Here is a 15,415-nt window from a genome sequence, read left to right on the forward strand (position 1 = left end):
ACTGAGTGAAATGACTGTGTGAAAAATGAGTGAAGATAGATATAGATAGATAGATAGATAGATAGATAGATAGATAGATAGATAGATAGCTGGTGTTATGTACTGAAAGTTCTCACCCTGGGCCAGCAGGGGGATACTGTAGATAGTTTTCACTCAGGTCCACATATGCAAATAAGGGATTGAAAGTGATGTTCAGTGATTGGATAGTTTTAGAAAGTTGTTACAGTTGTGTGGTACTGGAGCTCTATATAAGTAGGCTGGTTGAACCCTTCAGTTCAGTTCTGGCCTGTGAATAAACAAGAGCTGTTTGAAGAATCGCTGTGTTGTCTGATATGTTCACCCACAACTTAACAGATAGAGAGATAGAGAGAGAGAGAGAGAGTTATGGCCCAGTGACTAAAAGACAATGAAGTTTATGCCAGGCGCATTTTCTTTGGAGAGGATATTCCGCAGTTGGGGCAGCCCCTCCCTTGTAGATGTTTCACTTCCCCCTCACTAGGAGATGACATTAAAAGCAAGAACACAGGATTATGTTTGCATGCGAGTCAGAGATGCACACCCCGCCCCACCATAGCCACGGGGACAGTTGCCCCCATCCAAAAAAATCAAGTAAATAAATAAAAATACTTTTTTTAAAAAAAAAAAAAAGGAGAAAGATTCGGACAGATTTTTCTCAGCACTTGAGGTCAAAAGAAATTCCTAATGTGCTAGACGGAGCCAGACAGAGGATGATGACAGGTGGGTGTCCTGCACCCCCCCCCAATATAGCATAAATCCTGCTGCGACCATGCGCCCCACATAAGGTTGACACCCCCCAAAATCTCTTGCCGGGAGGGAGAGAAGGAAGACGGAGTGCTGCTGGGAACTTCTTTGCAAGCATCGCCCCCGCCAGTCGGGCGGATCCCGCAGGGGGCGTCCGCTCCCTCCCAGAATGGCCCGGCTTGCGCCCCCCGCCCCGTCCCCGCCCTGCCCCGCCTCCCCATCGCGGAGAATAGAAGGGGCGGCGCTTGGCGAGCGCGCTCCGCGACGGCGAAGGAGGCCGGGCCGCGATCGGCGTGCGGAGAGCAGACGCGGCACAAGAAGCGGCAGCGGCAGGAGGAGCGGGCGCCTGTCCGGGGAGGCGGCGAGCAGCTGCAGCATCTGCAGCCGGCAGGCCCGGGGTCGCGATGTTGCCTGCGGCGCGGGCCGATTACCTGGCGCCCTGGTGGGCGTCGTGGCTGCACGGGCTGCCCCACTTGAGCCTCCGCCTGCAACCGGTCTCCAGCGCCTTCCGCCCGAGGGACGCCGACTACCAGCAGGTGCGTTGCCCGCCCGCCCGATGCATGCTCCTTTTCCCCCGTAGGGTAGAATGAATGGGGCGCTCTCCATGCAAAGTCCCACTGCGGCTCTTGGCTGGGCCTCCCGCGCTTCGCAGCGCGACCTTCAGCTCTGGGGCGGGAGCCCCCCCGGACTGGATCCCTCGGCCTATCGAAGAGGGAGGGAGAGAGATCCGGAGTGGCTCCCCCCCCCCCCGTCGGTTTCCCACAAAATGCCTGCCCTCGACAAAACGCCTCCTCTAATGGAAGGGGCTTGCAACTCCGTCAAGTGCCGTCCTCGCTGCCCCGCTTTGTTTCTACCCCAACTCCTAGCCCCCCCCCCAAGTTGATGGGCATTGTTCAGATAGTGTGGGTGCCCCACGTCTTGTGATGGATGGATTATGCGGGGCGGGGCTTGCCTCCCCCCTATTTTATTCAAGTTATCACCCCTGCGCTCATCCATCCGCACCCCCGATGGCTATTCTGAGCGTGGTGGTCTCGTGGGCAGTTGTTGCCTTGCGCACCTTCATATATGCTCCTGTGCGTATCCGATCAGGACGCAAATGACTCGTGGCCGCCGGTCCTGTACTCTTTTGGAGTAAAGCAGACCAGCACCCAGTCTCCCGCAGTGCCTCTTTTGACCCCTTTTTGCGGCATCCCAGCCAATCGCCTGGTAATTAAGATTCTATGGTGGGGGGGCAGCCCGGAAAAAAAACCCCAAACATGCCAGGTCCTGTGTCCTCTGCTGTGGGCAAGATCCAGTGGCTCTGATTTTAAATATTAAGCTGTGTAGCATTTTATCCCCTCCATCCGTCACCCACCCCACCCTTTTGGGGGGAATTGACCTGAATTGCAAATTAAAATAGACTCGCGCATTCGATGATGAGAGTTGTCATTTGAATTTTGCAAATCTTTTTAAAGAAGCAGGAGTCTCTGTGTTAATAAGGCATCTTTCTGAGTCCTGCCTGAAGGTTATGTTTCGCTCTGCTCTTGCACATGCAAAGGCAGTAACATTTTCCATTGGCTTCCCCAAAACTTGACTCCGCCCTCCTCTCCCCATCTCCCTCAGGCCCACAAAATATAACATTCTCCCCCCCCCCCCAAAAAAAACCCCTGCAAAACTAACCCTCTCTCTTATTTGCATGTGTGCTATGCTAGAAACCCTCCTTGTCTACTCTTCAGATAGCTGGATCCTTTATTTTCCCCCTCAGTTCCCTGTGCATCCTTGTTTGGGTGGAAATCTATTTGTAAGTAGTGATCCCATTAACTTCCGTTGATTAGCTGAACGCTTCAGATACGCTGCTATCCATTCTGGATGCACAGTGTTTGCTGTATTTTGTCATCTCTGTATTTGGAGCCAGTTCTGTTGTGTTTCTTTTACTCTCCATATACTGGTTTTTCTTGGTAATGGTGTGGCAGAGTTCTTCATTGCTCTGGGTCTTTATTGATTGCATTTCTGTTTTTTTCTCCCATCCCATCCCACTGCCAATCTCAAGATGGCATATGTGGTTCTTCATTTTATCCTCACACCAAGCCTGTTAGGTTAGGCTGAGAGATGGTGACTTGATCATCTGAGAACTTCTTAGGCTCTTCTTAGGCTGATAGTCTAGAACAGTGTTTGCTAACCTGTGGGTTTTGACCCACAAGTGGGTTGCGAAGCTTGTGCAGACGGGTTGTGGGCTTTGCAGTGGTACCTCAGGTTAAGTACTTAATTCGTTCCAGTGGTCCATACTTAACCTGAAACTGTTCTTAACCTGCAGTACCACTTTAGCTAATGGGGCCTCCTGCTGCCGCCGTGCCGCCAGAGCACGATATCTGTTCTCATCCTGAAGCAAAGTTCTTAACCTGAAGCACTATTTCTGGGTTAGCGGAGTCTGTAACCTGAAGCGTATGTAACCTGAAGTGTATGTAACCTGAGGTACCACTGTATAAGTAAATCCCAAATAATTATAGCTTGCAGCCTCTTACTGTAAGAGGAGTACCTCTTAAAGCTGTTTTATTGGCTTATTATAATTCTGTGTTGATGCTTGTAACCGCATGTCTGAAAGACTCTGGTAGAGCATGACACTGCTTAATCTCTGGGTCGTGAGTCCCACGCTGGGTGAAATATTCCTGCCTTGCAATGGGTTGGACTAGATGACCCTTGTGGTCCCTTCCAGCTCTGCAATTTTATTATTATGTGATTCTCATTGGGAACTCTCTGCTGGCTGGTGATGCTTCTGGGGACAGTTTGCCACAAAGTGCTAATAGAGTTTGCATCAGAGGCAAGCTGTAATGTTGTTGTTTAGTCATTTAGTCATGTCCGACTCTTCATGACCCCATAGACCAGAGCACTCCAGGCACTTCTGTCTTCCACTGCCTCCCGCAGTTTGGTCAGACTCATGCTGGTAGCTTCGAGAACACTATCCAACCATCTCGTCCTCTATCGTCCCCTTCTCCTTATGCCCTCCATCTTTCCCAATATCAGGGTCTTTTCCAGGGAGTCTTCTCTTCTCATGAGGTGGCCAAAGTATTGGAGCCTCAGTTTCAAGACCTGTCCTTCCAGTGAGCACTCAGGGCTGATTTCCTTAAGAATGGATACGTTTGATCTTCTTGTAGTCCATGGGACTCTCAAGAGTCTCCTCCAGCACCATAATTCAAAAGCATCAATTCTTTGGCGATCAGCCTTCTTTATGGTCCAGCTTTCACTTCCATACATCACTACTGGGAAAACCATAGCTTTTACTATACGGACCTTTGTTGGCAAGGTGAACCCGTTAATAGTCAAGGGTAATTTGTAGTTTGCTTAGAAACAAAGAAGTTTGAGTGTATGTGAAGCCCATTTGCAACCAGATCTCACCACTTGTGCAGAAAGAACAATGGCTCATTGAACTATGACGTGACAGGACCCTCAAAGACAACAGCATTTCCAAAAATTATCAGAATGTTGGTTTCATGTTGCCATTGAGTAGCCTGAACTTGTTGATGAAGAAGTATCTGCGCCGCTGTCATTTGGTAGCCCATACATTTCGGAGGCAGGATTTTCAGCAACGACTGCTATGAAGACTGAAATGCAGAAGTAAGCTATGTTTTGGGAAGGATCTGAGACTGTGTCTGACAACCAATAAACCCTGCACTCACCTGCTCTTTGGCAAAATGCAAGCTCTGTCATCCCATTGATACCTGCCAAAGTGGACTTCATCATGAAAAAATCATAAGATATAATGAACTACAAGTATTTTTAACAGGCCTTGTGTAACTGCGGTTGTGGAATGAATTTATAAAGTTGTTGTTGCAATCTGTCTGTCTCACGACAATGGAGTGCGCCTCCAGAGGTCAAGCACCAAATTTATATTACTTACCAATTAGGTGTTGGTTGTTTTTACACTCCATGAGCACAACAATGATTATCTTATAAATATTTCATCAAATTCTGTATGTTGCATATACGTCTCACATAATGGTTGTAAAATAGGCAGACTTGCATTTTAAATGCACAAAACCAATGGCCACCGAAGACCTGTGGTCCAAAATTCATGTGACAATATAGCGATGGGTTACTGCACAAAGTAAATTTGGACTTATGGGTTGCCGTACAAAAAAAGACTTGAAACCACTGATTTAGGAAACGAACATTTCTTTTGGGTGGCTGTGTGCTTGTTCCAAAAATGGAAAAGTGGGAAGGTAGGTACTTCAGGTTAAGAACAGTTTCAGGTTAAGAATGGACCTCCAGAACGAATGAAGTTCTTAACCTGAGGTACCACTGTGTGTGTTTGTCGGCAGGAAGTTGTGTACATGGGACTTGACCCTCACTGTGGGACTTGTCTCAAAGGTTCCCTGTGTGATTACTTAACCTATGATAACAATGTTTAGTGCTCACTTTGCCTTTTGATGTATTTGGAAGTCTCTTTCCCTGCTGGTAGTTCCTCAAAATTACTATTAATAACCAAAGGTCCTGCAGTTATGTAAATGTGCCCTTAATTAGTTCTGAAAGCCTCAAAGGTGAGAACCATTGCCTTTCCCTCTCTAATAGAGGCTGTCTGATTCTCGTCATTCTTTCAGAGCCTGGTGATATGTAGGCCAGCTCATTGCAATTGCTATGAAGATGTCAGTGACTTTTTTTACAACTACCTTATTGCTGTCAATTTGTTAGAATATGGGCCAGGAAAAGCAGAGTACTTAGGCTTTGTATGGAAGATGCTCCATTCATGAGTACTAGAGGAAAGGTCACTCAAGTTCATTCCCTGGAAACTGTGGGAACCTCAAGCTTGAAGTTCGCCTCTGGCTGAGATGCTTTTCAGCCTGAAGGCGCCTTCTGTGCAATTTAAAGCCTACCAAACCTTCTCTAACATAGTTGGCTCAATAAAAGTTATTTTCTTAAAAGATTCAAGTCAGGTTCGGCATAGTATTTACCTAGGTGTTTTTTTTATTGCTCTGGTAAAAAAATAGTTGGAAAGAATCTTAATTCACGAGTCTGTGTAGGTCAGGCAACAACACTTCCTTTTTTTATAGTCCTTTATGAATACATATATTCAGTTCAGATTACATAAAGCAATAGATTTATCTATGGATTGTACATAGCTGGCAGGAGTTTGAATACCGAGCACTTAACACCTGCTGGGCTCGATATACTTTCGTTTTCCTTTTGAAGGAAGCATACACTACTGCAAAGCCTTGTGAAAGATCTAAGGATTCATGCTGCTAGGCAACACAGTATTGCCTCTGCTGTCACTTTAAGAATTGTATTGGCAAACCCTTTAGTAGAGATCATCAGAAATTCTGTTTTCTATTCCTTCTGCTGCGTTTTGCACACGCACCCACACACATATGGCTTGCCTTATTCACTTTTTACTTCACAATTTCTGCATCTAATAATAGCAGTCTACATGCTGGTTAATAGCTAGAAATCTGATTGTGTGTGTGTGTGTGTGTGTGTGTGTGTAAAGGGTGAGCACATTTTCCCATTAAAAGAAACCCAAATCTTGCAGGCCAGGTCTCAGCACCCAATCCATTTCCACTCAGTGCACACATGTATTTTAATTGGAAACTAGACTTTTCTTGTGTCCAATACATGTATTTTGTACTACAGTGGTACCTCAGGTTACAAACGCTTCAGATTACAGATGCTTCGCTAACCTAGAAATAGTACCTCAGGTTAAGAACTTTACTTCAGGATGAGAACAGAAATTGTGTGGTGGCGGCGCGGTGGCAGCAGAAGGCCCCATTAGCTAAAGTGGTATCTCAGGTTAAGAACAGTTTCAGGTTAAGAACGGACCTCCGGAACGAATTAAGTACGTAACCAGAGGTACCACTGTATAGGACTGGCACCTTCAGTACAAAGAGTAGTTTAAGCAGTAGCTCTTTTCTTGTTTCCTAATTAATTACCTCAGCGTGGTGATTCTAATGTAGAGGAACTACTGTTTGTTCCTTTGGAAGTTGCTAACCCAAATTTAGAATGCCTACCTAGTTGGATGCCCACCTGAGTTCTTCTCGTATGCTACATTGGTCAGATGTTACCTTCCACCTTGGCAGGTGGTTGTGTTTCATTGCGGCACTGCCATAATTAATTTTTTATTCACGGTGTAGTGCAAGTCGTACTACCTCTGGTTGCACGTCTCAAAATATTCTGTACGCGGAAGGTTTGGCAGCTTGCGGGTGAAAGCTTTCCAATTCCATTGGCAGAAATGCTGAATCCAAACTGGGCTAATTGAATCCAGGACTTCAAGTCATTCCCCGTGTGGCTGAGGCATGTGATTGGCTGCGATTCTAGCTTGAGGCATAAGTGGGTAATGGCATTGGCAGATCCGTAGCAGGAAAAGGCAGAGAATGGCATTGAACTGGACAAGACGGCAGCCAGTCTTTAGGTGTTTACCTGGAAAAGAAATGAATGGGGCTTGGGTTCAGGAAGCAGAGCCCCAACATTGTTTACATAAATTAGACCGTGGGTATTCCATAGGAACAAGTACAGTGGTACCTTGGTTCCCGAACAGCTTGGCTCCCAAACGCCACAAAGTGAGTGTTTCGGTTTTTGAACGTTTTTTGGAAGCTGAATGTCTGCGGCTTCCGATTGAGTGCAGGAAGCTCCTGCAGCCAATCGGAAGCCACACCTTGGTTTTCGAACCGTTTCAAGAGTCGAACGGACTCCCGGGATGGGTTAAGTTTGAGAACCAAGGTACCACTGTATTCTTCGCTATATTTTATTCCACAGAGAAGAGTCAGTCTAAAGGGCAGTTGCAGGCTACAGTGGTATCTCGGGTTACAGACCCTTCAGGTTACAAATGCTTCAGGTTACAGACTCCGCTAACCCAGAAATAGTACCTCAGGTTAAGAACTTTGCTTCAGGATAAGAACAGAAGTTGTGCTCCGGCGGTGCGGCAGCAGCGGCAGGCCCCATTAGCTAAAGTGGTGCTTCAGGTTAAGAACAGTTTCAGGTTAAGAACGGACCTCTGGAACGAATTAAGTTCTTAACCCGAGGTACCACTGTAGTCCCTTCAAGGCAGGAATATGCAGCTGTCCCATACGGCAGCTAGACTGGCGACTGGGAGTGGCCGCCGAGACCATATAACACAGGTCCTGAAAGACTTACATTGGCTCCCAGTACTGAGGGTTTTCAGCCCCACTGCTTTCTCACTGCAGTCCCTCACATCCCCCGCAAAAAAAAGCTCCATGTGCTCCTGAAGGTTGGAAGGCCCTTGTGGAGTAGTATCAGAGGTGAAAGAGAGGGTCTGCAACTCGATTGGAGAACAGCTTGCAATGCATGATTCCAGCCCTAATATCTTGAACTGTGGGTTGGCACTCACAACAATGACAAGATACAGTTCAGTTGGTTGGAGCGTGGTGCTGATGGCGCCACAGTTGCAGCTTCATCAATCCCCATATGGGACAGCTGCATATTCCTGCACTGCAAGGAGTTGGACTCTAGATGATCCTCAGAGTCCCTTACAAGTCTATGATTCTATGATTTGGCTTTTATCTCTCCACATTAAGGACTGATGTAGATAAGCAATTGCCAGCTAAACATTACGGATGTGGTATGTTTTGTAGTGGTTTCTGCTGCCCTAAGATAGGGCGTGCTCAGCCTAAAAGAGAATGCAGCCTCCTAATGTGTGCCCTAGTTGTTAACAGATTCGCTGCAAGCTTGTTGTCACAAGACAGATAGCTGGTAAACATCTTTGGTGCAACCTGAAACAGGGTTTCAAGATACAGCTACAAGGCATTGCTGGTAATAGAGAATTCAGATCACAACATGTGTGGGTCAGGAATGGCACAATTAAACTAACACATTCTTTCGATTTTAACTAGAGTTAATCGACCCTTGGGTATTATATTTGACCTCTCCGAATCCCAATCTGTTTGAATTTGCAGAAAACCCCAATTAAGAATAAGCATAATTGCCTGTAGAAAATGAATGTACTTGGTCTAGAGGCTCCATCATTGGTCAAATATTAGGAACTGAAAAAAGAATCTGCTCTCTCATAAGTTAGTATTCAAGGAGGGTTGGATCTCTCTAAAAATAAGGCTTCCCTTAATTCACTTCAAAATTGTTTGAAACGGCAATGTGGTTGAGATCTGAGTTGGCCTTGGAGATGAAGATAGTCCTATGGCATCTGAAAAATTAAAAATTTATTGCGGTGTAAGGTTTTTTCTATTTCATCTGGTGCATGAAGTGTTCTGCTTGAGTGACAGATCACAGGAACACAGAAGCCCTGTACAGTGGTACCTCAGGTTAAGTACTTAATTTGTTCTGGAGGTCTGTTCTTAACCTGAAACTGTTCTTAACCTGAAGCACCACTTTAGCTAATGGGGCCTGCTGCTGCCGCCGCGCCGCCGGAGTACGATTTCTGTTCTCATCCTGAAGCAAAGTTCTTAACCCGAGGTACTATTTCTGGGTTAGCAGAGTCTGTAACCTGAAGTGTCTGTAACCTGAAGCGTCTGTAACCTGAAGCGTCTGTAACCCGAGGTACCACTGTACAGGCATTCAGAAGCTGGAGAAAGCAACATGGGATGGGGATGAGGTCTCTACCTCTGCCACCATCATCCCTGTCCCATGAGTTTGACTGTCTGAAGCAGTGAGCCTGCTTCTGCCAGTATGGGCTCCCCATGCAATAGAGAACCCTGATTTCCCAGGGTTCCTCTTCTTGCAGACACCTTCACATGTACTGGAGGCTTTCTTGCTTCAGATAATCATCCTGCAATTTACGAAGGAGGACAGGGGTTGAGCTGGTGTGTTTTCTCCAGCTGCTAAACACATGACGACCACTGGAAGGATGCTGCTACAGGAAAGCCAGCAAATGCAGTGCGAGGAAGATGTTGTATTAAAATGCTATGCAGAGAATGTGCAAAAGAGATCCAGTTGAGAGTAGAAGTGCCAAACAAGGTGGGAGTAGCCTGCGCCTGGCTGCTAATGAATTTGCAAAGTGAGATGAATAGCGTCTTCCCTGTATGCCTAAAGAGGGGCAGTTGCGTTCAGTAGTGAACCTGTCACTCCCAGTCCTTCTTGAGCCCAAGTCTGATAGGCTAGAATGAGCACATGAATTCCAGCTTGGCAGCTGAAGTCTCCCTTTGAAACCTTTTTGCTGAAGTCTGGCAAGTGTCTTGCTGAATGCCCAGGAAAACCTGAGTTGCTTCTGTGCTGATTTCTGAGTCTTCGCTGTTTTTAATGTCTGATTTGGCTACATCCATTCTCTTGTACAGGTAGCCCGGCAACCTACATGGCAGAAGGGCCTTGCTGGCACAACATCGTCTTAGGAACGTAGTGGTGGCATATATCATGTGAATGGGCCTTTGATGGGAAGGTTGAGGCCACATGATAAGTGGATCTTGAGTAGATATGAGGGCTAGACTTGGCATTGGGGTTGTTTTAGGGTGGGGGATGCTAGTTCCTGGGTTGTATTCCTGATGAATGATGTAGTTCTACTAGTGAGCCATTGCATGTGGAGTGTGTGTGTGTGTTTGGGGGGTGGGGTGGGGAGTCTGTAAACCAGGCATAGCACACTCGACCTGCCAGATGTTTTGGGACTACAACTCCCATCATCCCTAGCTAACAGGACCAGTAGTCAGGGATGATGGGAATTGTAGTCTCAAAACATCTGGAGGGCCAAGTTTGCCTTGTTGTAAACAGTCCCAGGCCCTTTCAGCCCTTTCATCTGTGTAGTGGAAGACTCCTCCCTCAGAGTTGGCTTGTAGATCCTTGATGATGCATTTGACAAAGTCTTATTTGGGAGCAGTAGCTGGTGATTTGTGATGGGACTGTGGGTTTGTTGTTGTTTTTTACTATTATTTATTAAATTTCTACATAACACAGACTTTTAAATTTACTGCATAATAACCTCTCTACCCCACCCATTCCGTCTCTGCATACGAGGGCTGGGCAATATCTGGTTTTCAACATTTATCACCAGCTAAAAACATCACAATATACCGAGCTATCATGATGTCCGAAATGAAGATGGAGCTATGTAGAGGCATTGGCTGACTTCACGTTTTTCTCCGCATCATGGTTTTTGAATAGCACGCACACACAGCATGATATGTGATATATTGCCAGGTCAAAAATTATGAAACCGGTATCACAATGTGGACTTGAAACCGGTTTTGGACAATATATAACCCAGCTCTGCTATACACTCAGATATACACAGACAGCAGACAGCAACATGGTATGTATCTGAAGTGGCGCCTGGCCCTGTAAAACTTCTGCTAAGATCCATTTGTTTAGTCTTTTAAGTTGCCACCAGACAGTTCAGCTTCTAGCTGCCCCAGATAAATACAAAGTTGTCTGTTGTTTAGAGGGGACGTTCCTGTTCTGATTCATTTCGCCACTCTGAAATGCTCTTCTTTGGGGCCATGCTGTCATTTACAGGGAGTGAAAGCCAGGCTGGTAGGATGTAGTTTGGGATTTCTCACAGTTTCAGGGTCAGTGTGCTCTGCCCAGAAGAAAATAAGTGGGAAGCTTGCTTTTGCTGGCTAAGGGAGAGAGAAGCTGGGCTTTCCCAGACTCAGTGCTGAAGGGGCATTTGGAATCATGACCTTTTGCAGATTGTGGCGTGAAACTTTTTTTGTGTGGGACAGAATTACTTACCAGCATCCCAGGAGAGAGATGCTCTGTGCTTCATCTAATTGCTGCTGAAGGTAATGTTGGTTGTTTATCAGCAGAAAGTGGGAGATACTTATGTCTCCATTAAGCGGCTAATGTGAAACCTCTGTGGGATAAGTACCAATGGCTCCTGCAGTTCTGCTGTCAGATGCACAGGCTGGTTTTATAAAAACAGGCTGTGAAATAATGCAAGGTAGTCAGCATTTAGCAGCCAGCAATGATGCCTTTCAGAGGTTGTTGGACTCCCATTGTCCTAATCCACATGATCAGGGGCTGATGGGAGTTGGAGTCCAGCAACATCTGCAAGGCACCAGGTCGGATACTTCTGATACTTGTAAGAATTGTTGCCTGCAAAACCACAACAAAACAAATGGAGGACAATGTCGCAAATCTTTCACTGAGCAAATGGGTAGAAGGTGAGAATGCAAACTCCCCATTTAACTCTACTTTGATGTTTGGTACTTTTTGTGTCGATTACAATTCTAGCAATGCCTCCTCTTTGCCTTCACATGTGCATACAGTACATGTGCAGAAGGAGGCAAGTTGTAATTTGGAAATGTCTGCAAGACCAAATCTTTTATGCATCAATTTGCAAGAATGCTTTCTATGCCACTGTTCACATCATAGATGGAATTCGACATACTGCTAAGTCTCTTGTTCTATCATTGAAAGGATTTCTCTCTGCACAAAAATGTTCCCCCTCCCCTAGTGTGCCCTCTAAATTTGTTTTAGGGGGTTTCCCAACCCTCTGGAGCAGATTTTAGGAGGATGCAGGCCATGCATGGGGAAAGGAGCAGGGAGTCCTGTTATGCGCTGACAGGTTGCAGTTGGTGAATGTCACTCAGTGTCTTTGAGCCTTCTCTTATTATTTTCATTAATTAAACTGTTTGGGGTACTGTGACTGTAGGGGAGACCATGGGACATTGTGCTCATTAATGACATTAGGCTTAGCAACCAACACCTTTGTTAAAGCTTGTTGTTCCTATAAAGTTCCATGTGCAACCAGGTTTCTGTGCCTGAAGAATGCTTTAAAAAGTCACTGATAGTGTCCTTATGTCCTTCTGATGGCAGGTGTCAGAGTGTTCCAGAGTGGGTGTTATATTTTATGAAGTCAACTGCATTGTCATAAATCAAAAGTGTATCACCCAGAATTGGGATTTAATCCTTCACAGTTATTGCTTCTTTCTCACTTTGGAGGGGAGAAGTTATCTGACAGATGCTGTTAAATAAATGACAGTTTTTTATGCCACATTTTGGACCAGTGTGATGGACAAAAGCCTACAAAAAACTGCATGCACACTGTGTGTGATGTGTGTTTGTACATGCAGATAACATCCAGGTTGCTGGGATTGCTGCAAAATATTGTATTGGAAGTTTAGCTGGTGATTGGTGTCCTGGTTTCAGCTGCATGTGTTAGGAGTGGGGGGGTGTGTGTGGAAGAGTAGTAGTATTGTACCAAACTGTGAGCTGCAACTATGGTTTGTCCTGTGATTTACTTTGGAGAATGAAACCACTGGCGTAGGTTGGGACAACAAGGTAAGCCAAATGGTGACTTAGCACAGCAGCAGAATGACCAGGCAAGATCAAAGCAGCTTCAGTCTCTCTTCCAGAATCCCATACAGAAGAATCATAGAATTGTAGAGTTGGAGGGGACCAATACAGGAATCTTAGCTAGAGTATCCACGCATGACTTAGCATTATATACGAATGACAACTGTATGTTCATGAAGGAACTTGAGTGAGTATCATTGTGAAATTAGCCCCCCTTTCAGTTTTCCTTTTTTTTATAATATTTTTATTAGTTTTATGAAATACAGAAAAAAGAATAAAGAGCATATTATAAAAGTGGAAAAGGAAAGTTACAAATTTTTCTTACTCTTTTTTCCAAATCTGTTGGACTTCCCCACGTCCTCCCAACCCTGCATTCTCTGTGATGCATAACGTCTGCAATTTGTTAACTTGTTTCAATACTTATTGTATCTTCCTTTTTATCATGTTACCCAATTTCAAATATATTGTGGCCCAAATCATGTACGTTTTCATTTTAACACAATAAAGTTGTTTCATTATTCTATCTCTGACTCCTTGTACCTTAATTTCCATTTCTTTAATTTAACATTACTGAAGCTAGAATTTCCTAAAAGGTGCGTTTTTTAACATTCATACAACTTATAATGTTTTTCCAAATAGTCTTTAAATTTTCTCCAATCCTCCTCGAATGTTTCTTCTCCCAAGTCTCGGATTCTGCCAGTCATTTCGGCCAGTTCCATGTAGTCCATCAACTGCGTGTGCCATTCCTCCAGTGTGGGTAAATCTTGTGTCTTCCAATGTTTTGCAATCAGGATCCTTGCTGCTGTAGTAGCATACATAAAAAAGGTTCTGTCCTTCTTAAGCACTCTCTGGTCCACCATGCCCAGGAGGAAGGCCTCTGGTTTCTTAGGTAAGGTAAATCTAAGTACCTTTTTTAGTTCATTATGAATCATTTCCCAAAAGGCCTTCACTTTCGGGCAGGTCCACCAGAGGTGAAAGAATGTCCCTTCCGCCTCTTTACATTTCCAACATTTATTATCAGACAGGTGATATATCTTAGCAAGCTTGACTGGGGTCATGTACCACCGGTATATCATTTTCATACTGTTTTCCTTCAAGGCACTACATGCCGTAAATTTCATTCCGGTGTTCCATAACCTTTCCCAGTCCTCACCCTTCACCCTTTCAGTTTTCCCGGTGACATTGTGGTTGACTTTTCGGGATAACTTTAGAGCTGTTCTGATTCTGCTCTCCTTCCCCTCCTTCTGCCATTCCTGCAGCAGACATGAGCTGCAGAAAACCTCAAGGCACGAGTTTGGCGGCGTTTGAAGAATAAGGTGACCATTGAGATTGGGAGTAGTAAGTAAGGGGGCAAAGAGAGGGAAAGGTGACGGTTCACGATGTCTGAGGATATCAAGTGAGCTCACCTCAGGGGTCAGCAAACTTTTTCAGCAGGGGGCCGGTCCACTGTCCCTCAGACCGTGTGGTGGACCGGACTATATATTTTTTTTTGGGGGGGGGGGGAATGAACGAATTCCTATGCCCCACAAATAACCCAGAGATGCATTTTAAATAAAAGCACACATTCTACTCATGTAAAAACACCAGGCAGGCCTCACAAATAACCCAGAGATGCATTTTAAATAAAAGCACACATTCTACTCATGTAAAAGCACACTGATTCCCGGACCGTGTGTGGGCCAGATTGAGAAGGCGACTGGGCCGCATCCAGCCCCCGTGCCTTAGGTTGCCTACCCATGGCTCAACTCATCCTTGCCTTGCTACGAAGGGGAGGTAACAAACTGGGGAAGGGCTGTGATAGAATATCTGCTTCACATGCAGAAGCTCCCAGGTTCAATCCCCAGCTTCTTTAGATAGGGCTGAGAGCAGCGTTTGAAATTCGCCAGGTGCATTTTGCACATGGCTATTGCCCACCTGGGACCAAGTGAAGATGCCTGGGTGCCAGGATAACGCCTGGCATCTCCACCATGTGGCGCTGCATGCCTGGGGACCCTTGGATCTTGCCTGTTTTCACATACTAATACCACATTTTTTAGAGTTCTATCAGTGATATTTTATCTGCACAATAAGAATGAATTTCAGGAATCAAAAAGTCGTATTGGGAAAATACGGCTTTCGAGCCGCCTGGCCCCAAAATGGCAAATAGACATCCCGTTTTGGCGGGTGGCGCTGTGGTCTAAAACCACAGAGCCTAGGGCTTGCTGATCAGAAGGTTGGCGGTTCAAATCCCCGTGACGGGGTGAGCTCCCGTTGCTTGGTTCCTGCTCCTGCCAACCTAGCAGTTCGAAAGGACGTCAAAGTGCAAGTAGATAAATAGGTACCACTCCGGCAGGAAGGTAAATGGTGTTTTCGTGCGCTGTTCTGGTTCGCCAGAAGTGGCTTAGTCATGCTGGCCACATGACCTGGAAGCTGTACGCTGGTTCCCTCGGCCAATAAAGCGAGATGAGCGCTGCAACCCCAGAGTCAGCCACGACTGGACCTATGGTCGGGGGTC

The 15,415-nt window shown here is 45.7% G+C and overlaps 1 protein-coding gene across 3 annotated transcripts in view; it reads left to right on the forward strand.

Moving 5' to 3' along the window:
* The first annotated feature begins 996 nt into the window (after positions 1 to 996).
* Positions 997 to 15,415, forward strand: part of TTYH2 (tweety family member 2) — an 80,899-nt gene continuing 66,480 nt past the window's right edge. The window contains exon 1 of one of the 3 annotated variants that reach the window (XM_083727605.1): positions 997 to 1,298. In XM_083727605.1, coding sequence (XP_083583731.1) covers positions 1,167 to 1,298 — 132 coding nt within the window. In that variant the 5' untranslated portion in view covers positions 997 to 1,166. Of the gene's footprint in view, positions 1,299 to 2,427; positions 2,543 to 15,415 lie in introns of those variants that run through there. The other 2 variants (XM_083727607.1, XM_083727606.1) reach the window with 2 other exon arrangements.

The sequence above is a fragment of the Podarcis gaigeae genome, assembly GCF_964106915.1.
Source record: "Podarcis gaigeae genome assembly, chromosome: 2".
Classification (NCBI taxonomy): domain Eukaryota; kingdom Metazoa; phylum Chordata; class Lepidosauria; order Squamata; family Lacertidae; genus Podarcis; species Podarcis gaigeae.